Below are 25,417 nucleotides of genomic sequence, written 5' to 3'. Positions count from 1 at the left end.
GCGCGGCGGCAGCCATGCCTGTGAGTTGTTGGCCAGCACCGGCCGGCGGCCCGGGGCCCGTCCCCGGGAGGCCGCTCCCGGCTGGCACCGGCCCTCGGGCCTCCGCGGGGTGAGGCACCGCGCGCCGCGGCCTTCGGGGCTGGGGGGTGCCCGGCGGGGACGGGCGGGCCGGCTGCCGGCCGGGCGGGGAGCGGCGGCGGTTGCTCGGGCTTCTGGCCGCTCCCGGTACCGCGGCTGCGGTGGCCCGAGGGGGTCTCGCTGTCGCCGCCCCCCCAGCCCTGCTCCCCCCGGTTGGCTCCAGCGCGGCGGCCGAGCTCGGGAACTCGGCGGCACCCGGTCCGCCCGTGAGCCCGAGCGCCGCTTAACGTGCCGTGCCTTTTCCCTCCCGTCCCGCCCAGCTGGCCAAAGACCTGGTGCATCCCTCCTTGGAGGACGAGAAGAGAAAGCACAAAAAGAAACGTCTTGTGCAGAGCCCAAACTCCTACTTTATGGATGTAAAATGTCCAGGTAAATATTGAAAATGTTTTTGTCTTACAGAAGAAACTAATTTTGTATGTGGGTCATCTTTATAAAAGGTCTGATTTTTTTTTTTTTTAATCTTAAATGTCGTTTATCTGTTCTGTAGAGAGAAAAAAAGCCTGTATATTGCTTTCAGTTTGTTTAAAAATAAAAGTGTTTTCAACCTTTTGAAAAAATTAATTTAAACAATCAGCTTTTTATTTTTTTTTTTCTGGAGGTTTACCATGAGATTTTTTTTGTTGGTTTTTTTTTTTTCCTTTATGAAATCCTGGCAAATAGGGAAAAAACAAACCCCCAGATTTGCATGTATAAAAAGTGAGATGAAATGGATGCTTTAAAGCATCGATGGCACAAGTGCCAAATAGAAGACTACATTGTTTTCCTCCTTTTAGAAGCTGGCTGATTCTGGAAGAGCAACCAGAAAAACTTTCCACAAGGATATACGCAGGCATACTGGGACTTGACACAGAAAGTAAACCATACACAACAGCCTTTTTCACATGTTGCTGTTAAGAAGTAAGCTGACATCTAGCTCACGCATTCAGGGGTTATATTCAAGATGTTGCCTGTGTCTGCTTCTCACAGGTTTCTATTTGGCTCAGAAACATCTGCATAACCAACTTCTCCTTTATAAACTAAACCATGGGATTTTCTAGCACAATTACAGGAGTACGCTCAAGCAGTGAACAGCTACATCCATATCAAGGCACAGAAAGTGTCAAGTGTGGTAACTTATCTCCTAGAAACTCCTGCAGAATAAGAAGATTACAGCAGTAAGAAAATGCATAGACTTACTTACAATAATGATCATCCTGACTGGAAGCAGGGAATTGTTGCTGTATTCAGGTTTTCTCATTATCTTACTCTCTCTTAGTAGCTTAGATTTCTAAGAAGCTCTGAGACATTGTTTTCCATCTAAAAGTGAGGTAAATTCATTAAAGCTGTTAGAAAGTAAAGTGTAGTTACTTTTAAAAAATACATGGTTGAAGGCTAAGCCACTGATTTATTTTTTAAAAAACTTTCTTCAAACCAGTGTACATGCATTCAGATACTAAGATAAAGTTAATGTCAATGTAGGCTCACAGGTCATTCCTTCTATTCATTACTGTTGGATTAATTGGTTATTGAGTTTGAGGGATATATAGAGTAAAGCAGGAGAGCTTCAATAATGATGGAGACCTAAGTGCGAGGCACTGAAAATATCAGATGGCCTTATGCATCATTTGGTGGTGTGGGAAGTTGCTACCTAGGTACTGAATTGGATCAGGCTCGTTTCCCTGCAAAATCCACAAAGTTAAAAACTCATCAGTGTGGAAGTTCACATTCATGGGGGGAAAGCAACATTTGTTATGGTTAAATTTTACCTGCTAGCAGTTTTTTTGAAAACAAAGATTTGTGCAGTTACTATCTGCAATTTAAACAAAGCAGAAATCTGTTACTCTGGCTCATAGGAGTACTCCCTACCAACCAGTTCTCGTCAGAGAGGTTTGCGAGGACCTTCCTAACCACATATATTCTATCTTACCTTTCTGGTCCACACATGCTGAAAATAGCATCTATGCTCACCTTTATCTATTTTGTATATCCACATCTAGATTAAATACTTTCCAAGTTCTCTCTCCAAAAATTCCTCTTAGCTAATTAAAAATACTTTTCAGAGAAAGGAATGGAAGCAGTGAAAATCCCTTTGTCTAAGCCACACATTGAGAGTGATTTCATTCTTTAAGTCAGTCATAAAATGTAGAAGCTGTAGACAAAGTGTTGCTGATGCCTCTTCTGGCATCTGGAATTAGTGTTTTTCTGCGCAATTCTTCTCGTTTAAATATGATGATAGCTTTGTAGAATGCAACCAAGTACATGCCCGATGTGCACCAGTTATTAAACAGAAAGCAAACACAGATCTGAACAGCAGTGTTTATATTCACAGGTGCCAGACTTCGTCAACAGCAATGTTCTACTATTACAAGTTAAATATTTCTCGAGCTATACGGGTTCTTCTATTCAGCAGAGAAGGCTAGTCTTGAATAAAGATAGGGTATAGGCTGTGTTGATTTTCATACGGGAGTTACAACAGTTTCAGTTAACTAACTTGCTTTCATACGCATGTTAATAAAAGCAAGTACTTCAGACCACAATAACCACGTTTTGCTTTGTTTTACTTGGTATGCTGTGTAATGAAATACAAATCCATTTTTGGACAAGTGTATTTAGAGTACCTGATTCAATTACACATACAATAAAAAAAAATAATGCTAGAAATACTCAGTGGGAAGTTTAATAATGCTGTTTTCCAGGTTGCTACAAGATCACCACTGTATTCAGCCACGCTCAGACAGTAGTTCTCTGTGTAGGGTGCTCAACTGTTCTGTGTCAGCCTACTGGGGGGAAAGCCAGGCTCACAGAAGGTAAGAGGCAATGTTTAGCAGCTTAAATAGTCCACTTACATAAATGCATTTATGTATTTATAGCCTGCAAATATATTAGCTTTGATTTTGAAAACTGATATTGGAATGCTTATTTGGCAAATTGCTTAGAGTTGGCTAGGAAAAAAACATTGTTAATGGGCCCTGAATTGCAAATTTTTCTTCAGATTCTTGTTTTTAAAGGGCTCTACGGACATACTGGTCAGCTAAGCACTTATATTTTGATCAACCATACTTGATTTTCCATGCTTTAACTTGTCTTTTCCTTTAGCCTATCTGTAATAAATACTGCCTATTTAACTCTGAGCTAAGTCTGGAGTGTTAAAAAGCACCAGGGTACTTCTGCCAGGCTAAAGTAATTCTGTGCCACTGCTCCTCAGTGGTAGCTGGCCTGTTTATTTTTAAGAAGCAGTACTAAGGCAGTTCCCTGGCTCATGTTTCTTAATCCAGATTTGTTTTGTATAAATAATAAGGGAACAAATAAACACTGATAGTTATATACAGATAACTAGTATAGCAGTATATCTTGAAATGCAACCCAATGTCTGGGGTATATGAAAAACACTGGAAACACTTGAGAGTTTAAAAAAAAATGAAAGAACAAATCCGGATTTCATTCATGTTTTGTTTAAAGGATGAAAGGTAAACATATATGCAAGTTATATATAGTAGTGCTTATACCATGTGCTACTACACAAATGTAGTTTTTGTGAGCCCTGAAGTAAGGCTGTTGAGCAATTGAAAAGGTATCAACACTCTAGCAACTGTTTCAGTTTGGGGTTTGTATCACAAAGTGATGGAACAATAGACTGAAATTTTAAAAGGCATCTGGAAGAAAAGAAATAATACACCTTAGCCCTATTTTAAGATTAATTATAACAGCCATGTTGTTCTGGTCAAGTTAGAGAAGACTCAAAGTGCTAAATCTTCATCTCTTCTGGTACACAAAATTTAAATTTAGTGCGTGAGTTTTCCTATTTAAGTTGCGTGAGCAATTTTCCAAGGCAGTCTAACAATTTAAGGACTACTCATATCTATGATCATGTGATTTCTTTACAGGCTGCTCATTTAGACGAAAGCAACACTGAACACTTCATCATGTGAGTTTGGATCTGTGTTCCTGAAAGCCTTACCAGTTTAAAAATGCCTGTTAATAAAACAATGTAATTACAATCGATTTTGTAAAAATTACATGCTACAGTGACTAATGAGCTGGAATCTCTTTTTCAATAAATGATTTGAAGTGCAAGTTGTTTTTTTTTTTTTTTTTTGGAAGTTTGCACATAACTGAGCTCTATTTTTATAACTTTACTTTTAAACACTGTATGGTTAATTGGGTTGTGTCATTTATTATAAAAACCTTGGACTTGCTGCGTCCTTCCCCTTGTTAATCATCAACTACAGCAGGGTAATGCATCTGGTGACAAACTGCTGTAAGAATGCATTTTTTATACTTTATTACTGCACCTACCCTAACTGCAAGGGTTACAAAGGCTAAATAGATTTTAAATGGCTCATTTGCTTTCAATATTGCTTTAGTCCTTTTACCGTGTTGAGTAACAGGGTGATAAATAAAAATATAAAGTTACTCACTTATGTTCAGCTGTTTTTCTGGAATGCACGGTTTTTCCCTTCCTTTAATCTGGTCTTGAAACCGCATTTGGTATTCTATACTGAGATAAAAAAAACCACAACCACGGAGTCTTTTGCAAAACACTGAAAGCATAGAGTGCAATTCAGTATAGAGAAGGCATATGGTATGTAAGTAACAGTAAGTCAGGGAACTACCCTAACAGCTGTGAATGGCATCAAGTCATTAAAAAAAATACAGCAAAACTATGCATATTTTCAGTATTAAATACTGAAATAATACCTTTTGGAATGACAAAACAGGTTTTTAGTTGTCAAAAGCCATCCTTTTCTAAATGGCTGTTAAAAGGTGGATTTTTTTTTTTTTAAACCATGAGAAAACATTCAAAGTCTTACATGTATCTTATTTTACTAAATATCTCAAGTTATATGTCAACAACATCTCTTTCAAAGTATCAAGTGTCTTGATGAGCTAATTATTGTTGGGAATTTCTATTTAACTTGTATTCTTTTTATGACTTTTAAAAGTTGTATATTTCCAGTCAATTAAAAAAACCCCAAACCTGATACTACAATTTGTTGCATTTGCAAGATAAGTTTTATTTCAGTTAATTCTAACAGTGAACACTTATAATTACCAGATGCAAAAAGCAGGTATTTCATACAGAAATAGATGCACCAATTTAGTATACATGCCTTTTAAGAAAAGCACAGTTTCATGTCAGTGCCATACTGTGTTTTCACAATAAAGGTTAACTAAGAGCAAATTTATCATGAAAGCTGCTCTTAAGTTTTCTACACTTAATGCCAGCCCATTAAACAACTGGTTTTGAACCAAGATCAAAGTGGCAATATTAATTCACTTGTGACCTGAATACATTGCTAAGGCCAGACCGATTCTTAGTCTCCTCTATCTCTGCCTTCTCTTCCATCCCAAAACATAACTTCGGACTCAATCTTAAGTAGATTGAGAAAGTCAGTGACCCATTTTTTTCCAGGTACTGAAAGACGAAATGTAGACATCATTGCATCTCCAATACTGTATGTGTGACAACAGAGGTTTTTTTAAGCCTTAAGTTATGGGAAATAAGTATGAAGAACGTGTGATGCATATAACAAGTGGGTGGCTAAACATATCCTATGAGGAGAGTGAGCCATTGTCATTAATATCTTGGTGTTAGAAACACCAAGATATTACCATTATTCACTTTCATGCATACTTCAAGTATTTAACATTTACTAATGTTTGGTCGTATGCAGACAAGCATAATGGTAAACCTACACCTTCTACATTCTGAATCTTTGTCTAAACCCAAGCACAATGGTCAGTGAGTGAGACTTGTTTTCTCTCAAGTATGCAAAATGGTTTTCAAGAACAATAAATACCATTTGCAAAACAGATGTATTATACTAGAAAAATATGTTGTAAATACTAAAATAACTGTTAAAAACTTTTAAGATTTTCTATATTCAAAACATTATATTTGGTCTATTTTTATTCATGTATTCTTGAACATGAAAACAACTCAGAACTACTTACTCTTTTCCCTGTGTAAAATGGGCAATGACTTCTGCAGCTGCATGTTTACCCAGCTAGCAGGTGCTCAAGACTGGGAAAAAAAAAAAATGTTGCTATTGAAGAAGACACTCACCTATATTACTTCTGTACTGGGACTGTCAAACGATATCAAAGATTTCAGTGGAAGAGTAGACAAATTTATTGCCTGACCAAATGAAAGCTTGTTCAGAAAAGTTCTGTGTTGCTTCTACTGACTTGATATTCGTGAGATAAAGACAACCTATTATTAATGAATAAAAAGTAAAGTTTTGGTAAGCAGGCCAGAAAATGCAAGCAAATAGTTTCAGGTGTTTTACTTTTACTGTTTTAAGGCACAAGAATGATTAGAATTTTGAAGGGTACTAAACCAGTCCTACTAGCTTCAATTAAAAATGTAGGTAAAACACTGATGCCTCAAAATAATAAAATTTCCTAGTTTGTCGGTCTTAAGTAATAAATGTTATCATAGGCACACCAGGAACAGAGACGACAGCATCTTGTTTCATCACAGGGCAGGTAACAACTATGAAGTTAATACTAAAAGCAGTAACTTGGGAAAGCGGCAGGTAAGGCTATCTTCTGCTAGCTGATACCGAAGACATCTTCCTGAAATTCGGAGAAGCAGAGCTGCTGAACAGTGCAGGGACATAAGTATTCAAACCCTTTCTGAAGGATATTTTGTTTTGTCTCAGCCTGGAAATACTGTCCAATGTAACTGCAGGGGAATGGGGTGGGGATAAATCTTGGAGATCTCCCATGCCATTATGGAATATATAAGATTAACATACTCAGACGTTACTGTATTCCTCCAGTAAAACTGAAGATTACAAAATGCTTCTTTGGAACTCTTACCACAACTTCTTGTTCAACCTTGCGCAAAAGAAACTCGAGGCAGATCTCCAAATGGAAAAAAAAATGGTTTTCAAAAAAAACTCTCAAAGTCTGTGAGACTTCTACTACTGGCTTCAAGAATGGGCTTTAACTTTTATTGAATTCCTAATCCTCACATCTAAAGGAGCATCTACACTACAGAACACAGTGCCATTTCTGGCTACCAAAGTTAGCACGTGTATCTTCAAAAACAACGAGACAGTTTGACAGCTCAGCATGTTGTGCTCTTCAGGCATATTTGACTGTGGAAATAATACCCTTATTTCACAGTAAATGAGTTTCACACGTTCTCTGTGTCCAATAAACGGAGGAGAGGACATCTAAACAACAAAAAGATTTTTACTTACATTACTCTAGCTTCATTCTTTTCTAATTCTTAACAATCCACAGCTCTGACAAAAGTGTACTTCTAGTATAAATCTGCATTCTGGAGGTAGCTTCAAGATTTGGGCTTTGTTGGGTTTTTTTGCTTTTTAAGCAAATAAGAAAAACATGAAAAATATAAAAATCAACAGTAAAACCATTTTTCTTTAAGAAGCAATACTGAACAGTTTTGGCAGACTGGAAATGTAAGAATAACAAATTATGTCTTTGTGTGCTCAAATGAAGATGTGAAATTTTTCAAAAATTTAACATTTAAGGTAGATAATCTGTTGTACTTCTCAGTGCAAGAAATCAACACTAGGGTTTTTTTTTAATCTTGGTCAAGTGCTTGACTGGATGAGAAAAAAACCTGCTAATATAACGATAATTTACACAGGTCCTACAGGAAGTCAAATTTACATTCTCCTTTTCTGTTACAAACTTCCCTGAGAGATTAATTCCAGTTACACCTAAGTTTAGCACCACTAGCAGAAGTTAATTAAGTGAATTTTTGATGCTTTTTCTTCATGTATTCTTAGTGATCTCAGAGTCCAATTATACTCTTCTCCATTTTCTTTCATGTTTCAGTACAGTGAGTTCAGTTACATTCATCTCTTTTTTTAATCTATATATTGTGCCCATTTTTCTTTATCAAATTCCCTTGCAATTTTTAAGGCAGTGCTGTTGAGTGAAACTGATTGCATATTACAGATAATACTAACAATTACTCCTCTAGGTGGGGCCACTAGCCCAGTATCTATAGCTTCAGAGTCCAGCTCTTCAGGCAGAATTAGGAGGACGCTGCTTGCCCCCACTGCACCACCCGTATGAGATGCATAGTGTCTCTGCTGTCTGCAACAGCCGTATTGTTGTTTTTTCTCTACTACAGCCCAAGCCATTGCATATTGACCATCCCTGTCCCACGATACTTCCGTTTTTGGCACTGGGGTCCACATCATTGCAACTGTGTCTGGTTTGAGGTACCCAGGAAGAAGTTTGCCATTAGTGTTTTTAAATTGTCCAGCTTGATAACTGTATAACAAGGCATTTCCAAATTTCAGAAGGTCACCTACTGACGACAGAAATCCACCACCAGCCCACTTGTAAGAGTTGTCCACATAGGGTGCGTTTACCAGCCGTCCCTTTTTGTTGTAAACGTAACACCTAGAATTCAAGAAAATTCAACTTGTCATTCTCGGATACTATGCACAACTATTTTAAGCTGTCCTACCTTAAAAGAGCAAACTGAGCATGTATTAGCTTGTTCCCATGAAACTTTAGAATTTTTTAAAATATATTTTTCTTAAACACATTTCTTGCAGAAAAATCAACAAGAAATTCAGATGCAAACCCAAAAATTCAGGTGACTTCTTAGGTTAGAAGCTTAGTTTCAAAGAAAGTACTAATCCTTCTACTTACTCTTAGGATATACTAAGAAGTAAAGGCAATATACAAATAAGACCTGTGACAGAAATCTACGGATCAGCCAGCACGGGATTTTTCTTACATCCCTGTACTAGATTTAAAGTGATTTAAGAAAGAGGAATCCTACAACTACCCCATGACTATCAGACACTGCACTGAAATTTCACTGAAGTCTTAGGTGACTGCTCCGAGACAGTCGTTTCCGTTTATGATTGATTTCCCCCCACTGCCTCATTAGTTGCCATACGCTACAACTGAACGTTCAGCAACTACCAAGAAAAGTGAGGAGCGTGAAAGAGTCTTGCAAAACCTGTCATTAAAATACGAATTAAAAGCTACCACCTAGAACTGCAGAACTACCAGGAATAACACAACAAGAGTGCAGAATGAATTCTGCTTTTGAAAGAAACAGTCCAATCATGACTGGATTAATTTCATACGACATATGAAAAGAAGTGTTGACTAACTATATAATCTGATGAATTTCAAACCTTTGGCCTTTAGACCACAAGAGGTCCGTGTACTACTTGGAGAAAAAAAAAAAAAGGTGAGGGAGGGCGGCTGGGCAAGCTTACTATCAAACGGTGCAGAGATACATTCCCTATCTAATCTGCACTTATACTGGAAAACTTTTAGGGAACTTCTGAAAGCCATAATACTGAAAAACAAAGGTTGAAGCAAAGAAACAGAGATGAATGATCCAAGACTACCATCGGCTATGTCAGTGACTTGATTATCTCGGTGTCCTTATAGTCAGTTTTTCAATCACAATAAAACCTGTTACAAAGACGCTAACATGCTTGACTTAAACCTCTAAAAGATCTAGAACATGAATTTTTAAGCATTTTCACATCAGTGAAATATAGTATAACCAACCATTGAAAAAAACACAACATGTCAGTATATTCTAGCTAGCTATTTGTGGAAGTAAAACCACCATAGTAGCATCTCCTATGTAGTAACAATATGCATAGTAGCATATTGTTAAGCATTTATTGCCTAACAATAAATAGCCCATAAAAAGACCTCCAAAACAGTTTGTCCAAATTCTTTCATCCCTACCATATTTCAGTTTGTAAAAGGGTTAACATACACACATATATTTAAAAGAACTTGACTGCACAAGGTTGATAATTTATGAGAACATCACTAACACCCAGATCTACAGCCAGAGAAGCCCCTGAAAATTTGCAAGCAAAATAAATACCAGCACAAAGCATCTTAGAATACAGCAGTAAAGCTCTTTCTAAAACAATACAAACTGCTTTGTGTGTGTGTACATACACACGCTCACTTAAATATACGCTTATATGTAAGTACTGTAAGTCTTGCATTCACCACGTTCACTGTTTTCATTCCTTAAAAGCATTTTAAGACAAACTTTTAAAAAGTTTGAGTCTCATTTTAATGAGACTTTTTCCATAACCTGCTTTTTGTGATTCAGTCAGAATTCCTCTCCTGCACCAAAATTTAATAGGTGAGTCAATAAATCAATTTCAGAGCCCAGACAGGTAGGCCAATCAGACTGGAAAGAAAGACCAGAAACTCTACCCTTATCCACTATAGAATCGTAGAATGGTTAGGGTTGGAAGGGACCTCAAAGATCACACAGTTCCAACCCCTCTGCCATGGGCAGGAAAACCCTCCACTACATCAGGTTGCCCAAAGCCTCATCCAACCTGGCCTTGAACACTTCCAGGGATGGGGCATCCACAACTTCTCCGGGCAACCTGTTCCAGTGCCTCACCACCCTCAGCCTATATTTGAATAGATTATCCAGTTACATGAATTTCTCTGTTTTTTCAGGGGGAAGATTGTGGTTTGTTTTTTTTTTTAAGTTACCAGAAAGAAATCAATTGGTAAAGCATGTTTTGTCTTAAACAGAATTTAATTCTGTTTAAAATTTATACTACAATTTAATTTACAAAAACCTTGCGTTACTGTGAGACTATTACAATTCCACAGAACTCAAAAAGTCAGTATATTAAGCAAACCAAGGTAACTATCTATCCTAACAGTCTCCTAGTTAATCCTTTATTTTACTTTGTTTACACTTACCTGCTTATTTGTACCCAAAATAAATGCAAACCTCAGTCACCCTTGCCACTCCCCCTCCCCATATATACTCTTACAACAGGAAATACTCATTTCCTATTCTGTAATGCTGACATAAAATCAGCTACATGACTAAGGTTAAAATAACATAAGCCACTTCATTTAAAAGCCTGAAAAAATAAAAATAAAAATAAATTCAAACATTCTTAATTCAGTTGGTTTTATAAAGATAGAAAAAGCAACAATTGTCATGGGGAAAAAAAAAGTCTCATCCTTGTTTACCTTGCTCTGTTATATATCATTGCTTCATTGTCATCTAGTACAGTTGAGAGCATATCCAAATCATGGAACATTTTTAGCATATAATCTGTAAATTTTTGCCCAGAAACTCTCTCCACCACAGCGCTTAAGAGAGTAAAGCCATACGTTGAATACAAGAACTGGCTACCTTGAAGAAACACAATGAGAAAGAGGAAAACAAAAAGTTAGTCGCACGGTTAAACGGAATCTGAAGAATAAAACTTAAGTAATCACATGTGCAAATAAAACCATATATAACAATGAATAATCAAAAGACTCCCCCTCCTTCCACACTTTAATATGCTGTGAATCACAAGCTTACCATACTGGGCCCTGGGAATTTCTGTACTGCAACAGATACAGATGCTTGCTAAGTGCAGGTAGCTCCAAGAGCAGCGCTAAAAAAATTTTCAGGGATCCGCATGTACAGCCAGGTTTCATGTCAAGATGTGGAGACTGACAGTTAACATCCTTTCCACAAGATTTACCATATCAGTTCTAACAAGGATGCCTGGATTTGGAAAGCTGAAGCAAACCATAAAATTCCTTAAAAGACGCTCAGCTACTGTGAGTTGTCTGTGTCTCTACTATACCCTAAAGACGGAAAGCCAAGGGTAGTGCCCGCTCAGTGTTTTCAAATGTCACGATCACTTTTACCATAGTGTTTCTAGTGCTAGTTTTCTAGTTTTAGACTATCCTGAAAGATTATACAGACACTAACATGAGTATTTAAGACAATGTAATTTATTAACAAAACATTTCATTTTTTTTAAATCTCATTCTCACGCTAACACTTTTTATGAAACTCATCAAGCAACTGCCAAACTGCCTACAGTTAAGACAGATCTCTTACTTGAAATGGTTCCTAGAACTCTCCAAGATGGTAAGTGGTTAACTTATCCCCCTTCCTACCCGTCTCCTCTTAAATGCACATTTATCAGCAACGTGTATCATTTGCCTGTTAACCTAACTCATTTAGAACTTACTTCTGAAGTTCCTCGAAGTTCTCTCTAGACTTAACTTAAATAATTCCAACAATAAATAACCTCAACAACTCTGTGATTCTATGGTCTTTCTGTAGAATTTTTTAGCTCTGGTTTAGAGCCTCACTAAAATTTTTTGCTTTCAGATTGTATCTAGAAGGTGCAGAACATGAATACAGCAAGTTGGTATCTACTTACAAAATACTTTGTAGATACAAATTTATTACCAAAACTATAACCTGCTTTGGCATTTATAAATTCAGTAACTGGTATGTTTCATAGCACTTACTGCATTACTTAGAGCTTCTGGAACAAAAGTCTTATTTCTACTTGAGGTCTCACTTTCTCTTCTCCCCTGCATTATCTAGGACTCTTTGTATCACCTTTTACATCTTGCCTACATCACATTTTGAACATGCTGGATTATGGTGCAGATACACCATGAGAAGGTATCTATACAAGCATAATTCTTTAAGTTAGTAGATTGCTAAAGATTTACTGGACTCTACTACCCTCACCGCACGTGAAATTTTTGTTTCAAATTGTTTTACCAGACAAGCACATTTTTGTCTAAACGAATAGAAACTCACCTGGTTTAAAGAATAAAGGGTCATTTTTAAATATCTTCAGTGATTCAATCACGCTTTCAAATTTTTCCTTCAAATAATACTCTTCTTGCTCAAATTCCTTGTCTCTCCTGCCAGGTTTTGAATTTCGTTTTTTTACCTCACCTTCGTGTTCTTTCCTTGGTTTGACAGAATCAGTCTTTTCGATTCCTTTGCCTTCTTTTTCTTTCTGTTCTTTATCCTGACAGGGCTGTGTTAGTTTAAATGCTCTGTTTGCCTTTTCCTTTTCTTCCTTTACTTTTGTAATATCTTTTTCATAGTGACGAATCCCACTCAAGTGTGAAACTAACAGTCTTGTAGTAATAGTGACCTAGGTAGAAAGGACAATATTTAAATATGAGCTGTCTTCGTTAAAGATATGATGCACACTAAATCACCAGAAAAGTAAAATTCAACACGATGAGGAGCAGACAAAGATATAAGACCTTTTAAACATCACATAGTACACTTAGTTAAAATATATACATATATATATGCACACACTACACATGATATAAAAATGTAGATTCAAATTTCCAGCATTGCTTTTTCAAGCAGCAAACATCGGTACTTGCCTAAATGATTTTTGGTGTTTTACAGGAATAGTCCAGACACAGACACCTGTACAATGACAAGAATAAAAATCCAAAAAAGTGTTATCAATAAACAATTACATACCGTTTCACCCTCGTAGACTTTTTCTGGAAATTCAGGGACGTATTTCTGCACTGGAGCATCTAAATCCAGTTTCCCCTCTTCCCACAGTTTAGCAACAGCCATCATTGTAAGACACTTGCTAATACTAGCAATACGCATGATCGTCTCTGGCTTACACACTACACGATTCTCTACGTCAGCATAACCCAGACCTTTAAGAAAATAAAAACACTGTGGTAAATATTTTACATAGAGACATGCTGAATCAGTTATTTGCAATGAATTATATTTACTGGCTCCTTAAAATGTTTTTCCTCTAGCCAAACTGGGTCATGAAGCATTAGACTATCCCTGCTCCTGCTTCAATTGAGTTTACAACATTTTAATGTAGTAGGAACAGTTAATCAAAGCCCATTGTATTGGCCAATGGCATCGCAAGTTACTGATTAATACTACACAACAAACCTAACGATAAATGAGGTTGAAGATTAAGCCAAAATTTACACTCCTGAGGTCAAATACTCAATGTAGAAAATATTCAGTGTAGCAGAATACTGCTAAATCTCCTTACCTTCCCAGTAAAAATCTACACCTCAGCCCACAAATGGAAGATAGATCACCAAATAAGAGGCATCATTACTTTGACTACTAAGTAACTTCCTGTGGGGAGAACAGTTCTTTACCTCCGATACCCAATTCTACCAGACCACTGTACAGCTCTATGCCTAGAGTATAAGTATATTCAAAGACTGATCTGACAAATAAATGGAAGAAAGGTTCTTAAATGTAACTGTTGAGATACACTAGTGCATTCAGAAAGCTAATAAATTATCAATTCCTGGATATTACTGAAGTTTACTAAGGAAAGTACCACTTCATATTCCCTAGGCACCTGTTTCTGGCCGCTGTCCAGAGATGGGGCATTAAGTGGATGAAATCCCAGACTGATCAGTGTGCTCGAACTGTTCATTTTTAAAACATTCATCACTTCCCAACAGTATGCACAACTACTGCTCCCATATACTAACCTTCTGACCAGACTTCCTTTCCATCTACAGAAACTCCAACTAGTATACCTGGGATTCCTGCTTCATCCTGTCAAAAAGACAGACAGAAGACATTAAGAAGGATCCTTACAGTTAAAAAACACCTTCTCCCAAACGCGAAAAATGCAAAAGCAATCCCACACATACACCTGCATATTGTTGCCGCATTACAGTTGAAATTTTTTTTACATACTAGGTGGGCTGAAGTGGTGTAAACTGCTTCTGAAAAGCAGACATTTTACTGCAGCAACTGGGAAAAATATATCTAATGTAAATACAACAATTTAGTTAATAATTTAATTAAATTAGTGATCAGGACATGCAAGAAAAAGTGAATAAACCCAAAACATTGCAGAGTTAATATGCAACACCTAAACCACATCACCTATTGGGAAGCAGAGTTTCAAAGGAACTTCGGTTAGATTTTCAAAGTAACTACAACGTGCTTTTTAAACAACCCCCTTGCCTCTCTCTCCCCCTCATACTGCCGGTATTCCCTCGCTCTCAGACACCCCGTACTGCACCGCGCTGCCACCAGCTCCCCGCACCAAGCTTTGCCTGGCCTAAGCCTCCCAAGCCCTGCCAGCCTTCCCTGGCACGACATTAAGAGGAAAAGGAATGAAACGTTCAGCAGGACAGCTACCGTGATGTTCAGCGATTCATTTGTGATCGCTGAGCGGGGACCCGACGAGCACCCGCGGCACCTGCGGGCGAGAGCGGCTCCTCACCAGAGAGTCCCGGCACCCGGCGAGGTTCGGTCTTTCACTCTCCTCCTCACGGGCAGCCCCTCCCAGCACGGCGCGTCCCGCACGCCCGGGAGCGCTCCCGAACACGCTCCGCACACACCGCTCCACCGAATCTCTCCCAGCGACCGCGAATTCCGCGGGAACGAGCTACGAGCGCGGCTGCGCCCGCACGGAGATAAGGGCCGGCTCGCACAGCGCCGGACACGGGGTGCGACCCCCTGCTCCCCTTCGGCCCGCCCGCTCAGCACCTTAATCCTCCGCAGCAGGTCCCTGCTCCTCTCGATGGCCGCGCTGAAGCCCCGAGGGGGAGGCAGCGGGTTCGCCTCCGCCTCCCGCCCGCCGTCAGCCTCGCAGCCCGCCGGCGTCGGCACCTTCACGCCCAGCGCCAGCCCCAGCGCCAAGCCCCAGCCCCAGGGCCGCGCCCCGGCACCGCCGCCCCCTCGCCGGAGCGCCGGCAGCTGCCGGTGGGCCGCCGCCCGCCGCAGGGCCCGCGCCAGGACGGACATGGCTGCGCCGCGCCGCGCCGCCTCGCCACCGCCCCGCCAGGCAGCTCCAGCCGCTCCCGAGCGCTCGCTCGGCCGAGCTCCGAGCGCATCGAGCGCGGGCAGCCGCTCGGCTCATGGCGTAGCGCGGCGGCGATGCCGGAGCCGGCGGCGTGTGCCCGGAGCCCCGGCAGGGACGGGAAGGGTCTTGCCGGCCGCACAGGCTGCGCCTCCCGGAGCCCCGCAGGGCCTCTCCGGAGGAGCGGCGGCGGGATCGTCCCGGCATGCCGGGCCCGGGCGGCCGCCGCGCTGTCGGGAAGCGGGCGGTGGGGAGGAGAGCAGCGCGACCCGCTCCTCCGCCGGCTGAACTAACTGCGCGTTAGAAACAGGCTCGAGCTAACGGCCCGCCCGCCGGTGCCGTGACCTGCCCCGAGCCCCGTGCCGGGCAGCTCGCGGAACGCCCGGCCGGCAGGCGCGCCGCTTCCGCCGGGCTCCTCACGAACGGCTGGCGACGGCGATTTAAAGCCGGTTTGCTCAGTGAACCGCTAAAAGCCATCCGCGTGTCCCAGCGCGGTTACAGGCAGTATTTGGCAACATGAACCAAATCCCCGTCAAGCCTCCCCAAATCCTTAATCCTTAAAAGGAAAGAATCCTTAAAAAGAAAGATTTTAAAGCACAGTTCCTCTCTGCTGGGTAACGGGAGCCCCCACCAGTCTCCCAGCGAGCTCAGCACCACCTAACCCTTCTCCTGATGGAACTAAGTTTGTCACTCCTCCAGCACCAATGCTGCTCTGACAGAATAAGCTGGTTTTAACCAACACTTTCATGGCACAAGAAAAGGAGAAGGAGAGAAGAGGAAGGATACTTCCAGCCACGACATAATTTCTGATCGTAACTGCACTCCACAGCAAATGATGGCAGGATCCAACGAAAAAAGCCTGCTGCTAAATGCATGCCAGGCAGAAGTACAGCAGGGCAAGCTAGGCTAACAGCAAGATAAAACCTTTTAACTGCAAGATGAGCATATTCGATCCAGATCAATGAAGAATTACTTACAAATGCTGAATTTCCCAATGCTAGCTTTAGAGTAAAATTTCAGCCTAAAGCAGTGCCAACGGCACAGCAAGCATTTGCTCACAGAAGTAGTTTTTCCATGTTGTTGCTCTCTTTAGACAGAGACTATGGAGAGATGGCAATGCCCTCCAATTGATGCTTTTACACCGTCTCAAAACCTTCCACATATTTGGTTTCCAATAAACTTTTAATAGCTCTCTTTAATGATTGGAATGTTGGCTGAGCAGCAAGCTAAAGAGACTGAAGAGTAACCAAATACTACTACTCAAGAAGGCAGAAGGAAAGAAGGATTTTCAGTGCATCAGCAAATTCAGATTGACAGGTAGGCAGCGTGTTAGCTAGATCCAAGTCCCATCCAAGGATACATCCAATAACCAGGACTTTTGTGAGCTTTGCCAAGTGGATGAGTCTGCAGATTTGGGATCCTCACATCAGCCTTTTATGACAATTAAAGAGATTGTTATGTGCCTAATGCAAAGGCAAATCCAGAGCCAATCAATGCTGTCAGTGGAATTGCTGGTCCACATGTCTAACTAGAGCATCAAAACATCTTCATTAGTGTACACGAACATACTCAGTCATCCACTTCCTAGATGTCATTGTTGTGAAATTACTGGAGCAGATGACATTAGGTCCAAAGCTGGATAAAAAAAGCCCTCATTAACAAGTCATTTCAGTCTTTTTTTAGCACTCCTACTGCTTTTCTTCTGGATTCCAGACTACCTAGTCCAGCAGTCCAAGTGCAAGAGGGGAAGACAGGGAGTGATAACTAAGCACGCCATGGCCCAAGATAAGTAGAAAATTCTAGAGGTGACACCAAAAGCAGCAGAGCCCCTGGCATACTACGGTGAATGCAGTGGCATCCAAACAGTTGAGAAATATTCATAGTAGCCTTTCTTTTTCACAGTTCAAAGTCAGTTCTCTCAAGGAAATGCCTTAGACTGGACTGTTCTAAGGACGTAAAACCCTGCAAATCACAAATAGATTGACCAGGATGTATCATTACCTAGCAATGCAGAAAGCTCCTTGTGCAGAAAGCCCAGTATTCAGTTTGATGGATTGCGCAGGGGGTTGCCATTTCTTTCTTGGGGATTTTCTGGGCTAGTTAGACAATGGCTTAAAACCCAATGTATACACGTTGAAGGATTCTTGAACAACAGCTAACAACCTTTAATAATGGCCAATCCATAAATGTTATAGATGTTGACAGAGAAAACAACAGCTTAAAAAATGCAAAAAACTGAGCCACACTTGTAAGCAAAAGTGGGGAGTGTGTCCTTTTAGAACTCCACATATGCTCTGCAAGGAGAAAGTTTTGAGATGCTAACCTAGGGAGTTCAATCTCCTTCATGTTCGACGATCTCAAAAGCTGCGGGATTTGGCAGGAAGTCACAACAAAAAGCTTTCATGCGTGAAGTCAAATGCAGACCAGATGGTACACTTTTCACCGCAGGCATTTATTTCTCATTAGTATTTTCTCAATGAAACTCTGTTGCTTATCACAGTACAACTTCATACCCAACTGGTACAAGATGCTGTATCTACTTTCTCGTAACTCATTTTCACTGTGTTAAACTGTCTCTGGAAGCCTTTTGAAGCAGGATTCTCTGCATTCTTACATCAACCTGCTCAGAAGGAACGTTCTTTGGCATCACACTTTTGAATGGGCCTAAGCCAGAAATGGATCTTGCCATTTTTCTTTGATTGCCTTAATGAAGAGCTTTGTTTTAAATCCAGTAGCACAGCATGGCCTGTGGTTATCTGTTGTATCTTCCTCTAAGCTGCTGTTTTCGTTAACTTTGAATTGAGATATCAGGCTTATAAGGTTTTGAGAATTTTCTGCTCCCACTGATAGTAACTGAAAATAGGAACAGCAAGCACTAGGCTAATCCTACTCTAAATTTAACAAAAAACCTCAGTGTTTTTCTTCTATCCTTGTCCATCAGTCACTTAGAAGTATAGGCACAGACTCTCAGCTGTAATCCATCTTCCTTAGGTAACACAGCCAGAAAAGTCCATCTGGAGACCTCTCTGGCATGGTGGAAAATCTCCACATGGTTTAGCACTAAACCAGCTGTCTTTTCCTCTGCTCTGCCTCCTTGCCAAGTTGTACTTACTAGATTTGAAAAGCCTGTGTGAAGAGACATGCCTGGAGCGACACAATGGGTCTCTCCGCAAGGCAGGGCTGTGCTCACTCACCTCAACGCAGGCCAGCTTCAGAGTCTCACCATCAAGAACCCTTTAAGGCTTTATAGCCTTTGCGTAAGACAAACACCAAAGGCTCAATAACACGAGACCTTAAAACAAAGTGCTTATGCATCTTCCTCGTCATCTTGCTCTTCTAGTTGTACACTAATGCGTTCACTGGCTTTTTCATAATACTGTTACTGTGTGAGCTGGGAGAAAACAACAAGGTGGGCTGTAGCTTTTATACTGTTCTGCAGTGGTGTAGCCTGCCATCAAAAGGTGTAACATGCTCATTCTGCTGCTGGTGGTCAGCAGTACGTGGAAACATCAGGTATCTGCAAATCGTGGGGCTTCATCAGTATTTCCTAAAACACGACTCAAAAAAAAAAAAAAAAAAAAAATTCCAGGCATTTTGAAAACCGCTTCATCAGTTCTGTCAGTCCTCCATTTCTGCTTTTGTGGATCCTGGTATCTCAGTAACATTTAACAGATGTTATTATGGCTGCTCCTGCTTGTAGGTCTGGACTTGGATCTCAGTATTTTTGCTATGATGATGTCATTTGCTTTTCTAGCTCATGTGGCAAAATTTCCAGTGACATGCCCTTAAATTTAACATTTCCATTGAAATCAAAAAGATAGCTAATGCTTTTAACAAACAACATCTAAGATTTGAATGACAGGAAACAAGTGATGCCTATTAGTGTTCCCCTGATAAGGGGCTAGTCAGTTCTGAAATCATGAGCCCACCTCTGCTCTTTCATCCTATTAAATACCATTTATAACTGCCACAAACTGAAGCTTGCAGGTTGAGTTTGTACGAAGGGGCTTTTAAAAATTTAGGAAGTAGCAGTATGAAGAAACTCCCTGGTTTTCTTTGGATTTATTGTGAAATAATGAAATGTTCCATTAATCCAATGGATTCCAATTATTCCAATCGGATTCCAATAATCAAAGATTGTCACTTTTGTAAAGATTTCTGGATCTAAAAATGTTGAATCTAATGGAAAAATAATTAACAGACAAAAGCTAAAATTGTCAAAAGGGACTGTAATTTATGTTTGTGTTAGATAAAATGAAGAAAAGTAGGAAAACAGCAATTAAAAATATTATCTATGTTTGTATACATAGACTTAGGGAAAACTGATGTTGATGGAAAATGCAAAGAGTAAAGGGATAATGATTCCCTTGATCATACCTGATGTTTCTACACTCAGTATAGGAAAGATTTTTAAAAAACCAAATTCTTTCTGAATTTGAAAAGAAGACAAATAAAGGGAATGTTAGATGCAGAGAGAAATCAAGCTCTTCTTTCTCTCTTTTAAGAAGCAATTTCATTTCTTTGAGAACCAAGAGAGAGAATTTTTATTCCCCTCTGGCTCGAAGCATTCATACAGTAGATGGCAGTAAGAATCGTTACCAGTTTAACCAGTAGTTAGCAAAAGGGTGGTTCCACTGCAGCGGGATCCCTCTTGGTTGTCACAGTCTCTCTGAACTGTTATTACAGATTCCCCATCCACGTACATTTTTAGTTTGCTCTTGGTCAGTATGGCATTTCTCAGAGTATTTTTATTTGCTTATCAAGTAAGTTAATACCTGCATGACTACGGTGTATGTGCCATTTCAGTAACAGTGCTAACTCCACCAATGTGCACCAATAACCTTCTATGGTAGGAAAGTCAGACCCAGCCAAAACCCAGGCATCCCTTCCCCAAAAGGTACACAAATAGGTGCCTACTCACAGCTTTAAGATTAAAATCTTCCCTGAGTAGTTTGGGTTTTTTTCCTCAACTAAGGTCATGGGTGGGTCAATTCTCCAACAACTTCGCTGAGAAATGTTAACCAGGAGTAGATCTTTAAAGATGTAAGATGTCTGGACCAGTAGAAAAAGCAGCATTAAAAATAGCGGGTCTTTAGGCACTGAGATCAACATGTTTATCATCAGCTCTGCTTGAACTATGATATAGATATTTGTTAATCTTGAGGAGTTTAGTTAAACATGATGTACCTTTTCTACACTACACAGGAACACTGATCCTTTTGTAGTCACACCAGAAGCACAGTTGTGCCACGTCCATGTCCCCATCACAAGTTAACAGATAGCACTGGTCCTCAAGCTCAACTAGGAGCCCAGCAGGGCTGTCCCTGCCCTCCAAGCAGGAGCTCACACCTGGAGACTTGAGCAGCACCACAAGTTGGTGACTTTATTTTTTTTTTTTCCCCTGACACACACATCATAAAAGGAACATAACTCAACTTACTCCATTTTCCTGTGTAATCAGGATGTGTCACCTGGGGATTGTTTACGTTCAATAAAATAGAATATGAAAGGGTTTTATAGTGCCACATTGTTAACTGCCTTAGTTTGACAAGTTGCATGCAGTCTGACACAGTTCCTAGAAACAACAGGATGGGAGTTTGGGAAATATTTTGCACATTAGGGAAAGGAATGCTGAAAAGACCATGCTGTGGTTACAGCCCAGCCAAAGGGTGCACGTATTTCTTTTTCTTCTTTGCAAAAATATTAGTTTTTAAACTCTAGTTTCTCAGTGGTGATTTCCTCATACTTCTAATTCAGGGTCTACTTTAAACCCCTTGGGACTCAGAGGAAAAATAATTGTCACCAGCTGAAAGTAAGTAATGAAGGAACATTTGTGAACTACATCAGTGTAAAAAAAGAAAACCAGCCCCTCCCCCCTCAAAAAAAAAAAAAAGAAAAAGAAAAAAAAATAAAAAGAAACCATACATAATTATTTCCTGTTTTTCCTGAAGTTATTCTCCAGGCAACAATCTCTTCTGGCAGAAAACTGAGCACAGAGAAGATTAAACAATTTTGTCTCCGAGAACAGCTTCACGTTTATCATCAGAATTCCGTTGCTGTGTATAAATTTTTACCCTTTCCAGCTTTTCTCCCGGCTCAGCAGGTAGAGGTACAATACACCATGGAAAACAATGGCTTGTGTAACCACTACTCACACAATGCAACAGGTACCAGACAGCAGCAGTGACTTGACTTTTCCAAGTGTATCTTTTCAGACTAGGTATGTTGCCTCAAAACAGAGTAACAAACCAGGGAAGGTGTAAAACATTTAAAAGCTTAAACATATTAACCATAAGCTATCATTCTGAAGCTCATTTGCCCAAAGACACAATTACAAAGTGCAGGCACTTAGGAAAGCTTTCCAGCTTGCTCTAGGAAGAGCTCTTTGCAATTACGTGTTAACTACCTCTTTTTCCACTCTTTCTCCCCCAAATATAAAGCTCAACGAAACAAACAAGTCCCAGACATCTAGGTGCCAAGAAATGCAGCAGTGAGAACTCTGCCTGCCTGACACTGACTGACTGACTTGGGAGAGAACCGAACCAGGTGACTGAAGCGCCAAGGTCAAGTGCCACCTCCACAGCAGGTGTCTACAAGCCAGGAAGAAAAACAACAGGCAAGTTTTCTTTGACAGATACAGCCACAGGAGGAAAGACATGTTTCCAGATTTTGTATGTGAATCTTCAGGCATATCCCTGTATGAAGAATAGAGCCCTGATTTGCATTTACTGTCTTTTATCTGTTCTTCTAGATAGAAGACTCTAGATCCTTCTCAGTATCTATTCTTCTAGTATTTTTTCCAAACCATGCAACATTATTTGAAGCTCCAGCATGTGTTTTTACTGATAACTAGTGTCATAAGCAAACGCTTCTCTGCAGTTCATACCAAATACTCACCCAGCTATACCTGCACGGTGGTTGCCAGCCCATTTTCTACACATTCACTGCTATGGTTCTAGTGTGGTTTCACCTATCTGTGCTGCAATTACACCTTCATTTCACTCTGCAGACATGTTCTGTGCCACTAAAAGTGCTCTTTGTGAGAACTGAGCACAGACAGCTTGAGAAACTGCATAGGCTAGTGAAAAACAGGAAAAGGCCTCTTATCAAATTAGTAACATCTCGGATATTTGGGTGGAGGCATTTGGCACTGGGCTTGCGTATTCTTATGGGAGCGAGTCCATGCATACTACAAACTCCATTCCTTTGCTTCGTATTAATTGCTCCCAAGCTGAGGCATGTTTCAAAAGAGCCTCTCTAAAGATGTGTAAGTGCACAATTACTATACGCTACACGGATCAGTAAGAAGGGATTTTACTCTATCCCCTTTCCATACATGTAAAATAAATCAAGTTAATGGCATTTACACAAATTTGTGCTGCAACAGGGTCATTGCAAAAACTAAACTAGGTATTTCTTTTGTACCCTTACATGCAGATCTATGGGAAACAACTAAGATAACGTGAAAAATTTCACTACTGAGGGAAGACAACTGCTTGGGATGACTGACTTCTGCAGTAAGCACTAAGTGTGGGACAGTTTCTTTCTCTCCTGCCATTTGGATAACCCGTCAAGTGTTTGAGTTGGAAACACTATTATTTATTTCTATGACCCTTGAACCAAACCAAAATGTTTTCCATGTTTAGATGCTATATATACTTCATGGTATAGAGCTGTGTATGTTAGGTACACATACACGCACTTAAATTACAGCTATACTTTAGTGTGATTAACATTGCCCAGCAGAACAGTTTTACTACCTGCATACTCATCTTAATGTCTGCCACTCAGCTTGGATTCTTTTCGCCCCTTCATCTCCAATAAAAACAATCTTGTAGTGCGAAGGCAAGCAAGATATTGATGCATTCATCAGAAGAGAATCAAGTTCAAGGCGTACTGATGCTGGAGGGGAAGCTGTGCTCTACTTAATGGATGACGGCAGTTTTTCCAAGTGGTGTAATGAAAGCTAACAAGTTCCTATTTGACTTGGCGCCTGTCAAATTTAAACAACAGGTGTGAGTAAAAAGCATTTCTTATATGGACAGCTAGTGTTCTTGTAAATTCTCAAACACGAAAATAAAATCGAAACGAAGAGAAATCCCCATGTTGTCTGAGACATACATCTATAACTGAAACAAAGTGATACACTTCGTTTTGCTGTTCACACTGCAGTAGAGATAATGATTTCTTCATTATTGCTTCAAAGGCACAACAGACATAAGGACAAGAGCAACTGGGAAAAACACGTCAGAGCTTTCTGGTTTTGCTGTAGTTTAAATAGAGATTCTGCAATCTCCCATCTTTAATATACTATGCAAGGGTCCTACTCAGATCAAAAAGAACTGCTCAGCACCTTTGAACATCAGTTTCTTTCTTTAGAAACTGAAATATAGCATTGCATTCCTCACTGGGGACAGCTGTTTGTTTTTTAAACCTACATACCAATGTCACAGCAGCTGAAGACCCAGCAGCTTTGAAGCAAGTGAGAAATTCTCATTGTGCAATGACTCTATAAAGCTTGATTCTACAACACACAGACTTTGCTCTAATGGAACTGTTTGTTTGACTAAAGCTTAGTCAAACAGGCAGGCCTTAGCTGTATATACTCTATGGATGTGTATGGCAAAGCTGTATATGCACTTGTGTGGTTTGGTAAAACGACCTTCATTAAAAAAACTTAGCTAAAATGACACAAACCTCTATATAATCTTCACTCAATTTAAACTTGTATTTTATTGATTTTCCTTAATTAAATCCAAACTGTTAACAGCAAGTGACTCCCAAAAATAATGGATCCAGAGTACTCCCTTCCTATCAGTGCTTTTGCTAGCTGCAGTGTTCCCAATGCTAGCAGCACATACACTCTTGGGGAAGCAGAGGAAGGAGTCAGTAATTTGCCTGCTCAGAACGGCAATAATCTCTGCTTCTTCTCCACAGACAGTGACACATGGGCCTGTGTGCTTTTTATTTCAATGTGCAACAGTAGGCCTCAGCACAGAGTGCCTCCCATGGATTAACAACCAGTTTGGTTCCCTTGGGCTGCCTCTTGTACCCACAGTCGTTCCCACCCAATTGTTTATCTCCAGGAAATGCCTTGCACTCAGACATGGCCGCATGTGAATGTAATATAAGCACACAGACATTTGCTACTTGTTTGCCAACTGCTCAAAACCACCAAAAAAGGGTGGTTTTGGTTTTACGTGTCATGATTTCCCGATTAAGGTAATTGATAGTAAAGTCCTAGCACAGAGAAATTTAAGCAAGATTCTGCCAGTGCGGCAAGGACTACTGAGAAAAAAGATTTCTATTGATTTTTATGGGAAAAGTTCCTGCATATTGTACTTTAGACTCAGATGAGGGGTGAGAAAGAATTTTCTACTACCTGGACTTTGCCAGCCACCTTCCTCTGTGGCAGAGGAATGCAGCAACTGCAGGAACACAAGCAGAGGCTACAGGAGTAGGACAAGGCGTAACTACACAGTAGCATTTGGAACATCATCTCCACGCTAACTATACCCCCCTGACTGGCCTTTAGTCCCTGTGTGCAATTCTACCTTACTGTTTCTCTTTTAGCTGCGTTCTCATCTAGTTTATCTTCTAGTTTTGGTTGTGGGTTGTTTTTTTTTGTTTTTTGTTTTTTTTTTTTTTCTCTGGACAGTCTGCCCAAATTATGTCATCCCTTTAGCCTATTTTAT

The 25,417-nt window shown here is 40.2% G+C and overlaps 2 protein-coding genes across 2 annotated transcripts; one reads left to right on the top strand and one right to left on the bottom strand.

The window, feature by feature from the left end:
- RPS27L (ribosomal protein S27 like) lies at positions 1–4,193 on the top strand. Its single transcript, XM_086620221.1, has 4 exons — positions 1–20; positions 399–507; positions 2,814–2,924; positions 4,002–4,193. The coding sequence occupies exons 1-4, from the start codon at positions 15–17 to the stop codon at positions 4,028–4,030; spliced, it is 255 nt and encodes an 84-aa protein (XP_086476347.1). The 5' UTR covers positions 1–14; the 3' UTR covers positions 4,031–4,193.
- A 2,415-nt stretch (positions 4,194–6,608) lies between these two features.
- Positions 6,609–15,667, bottom strand: LACTB (lactamase beta). Its single transcript, XM_086620220.1, has 6 exons — positions 15,410–15,667; positions 14,398–14,464; positions 13,391–13,581; positions 12,698–13,043; positions 11,107–11,272; positions 6,609–8,508 (listed from the first exon to the last, which is right to left on the bottom strand). The coding sequence occupies exons 1-6, from the start codon at positions 15,665–15,667 to the stop codon at positions 7,965–7,967; spliced, it is 1,572 nt and encodes a 523-aa protein (XP_086476346.1). The 3' UTR covers positions 6,609–7,964.
- Between the last annotated feature and the right edge of the window lie 9,750 nt (positions 15,668–25,417).

Source organism: Tauraco erythrolophus, chromosome 14, assembly GCF_009769465.1.
Source record: "Tauraco erythrolophus isolate bTauEry1 chromosome 14, bTauEry1.pri, whole genome shotgun sequence".
Taxonomy (NCBI): domain Eukaryota; kingdom Metazoa; phylum Chordata; class Aves; order Musophagiformes; family Musophagidae; genus Tauraco; species Tauraco erythrolophus.
The sequence above is the reverse complement of the archived record's forward strand: the minus strand, read 5'-3'. Positions and strand labels throughout refer to the sequence as shown.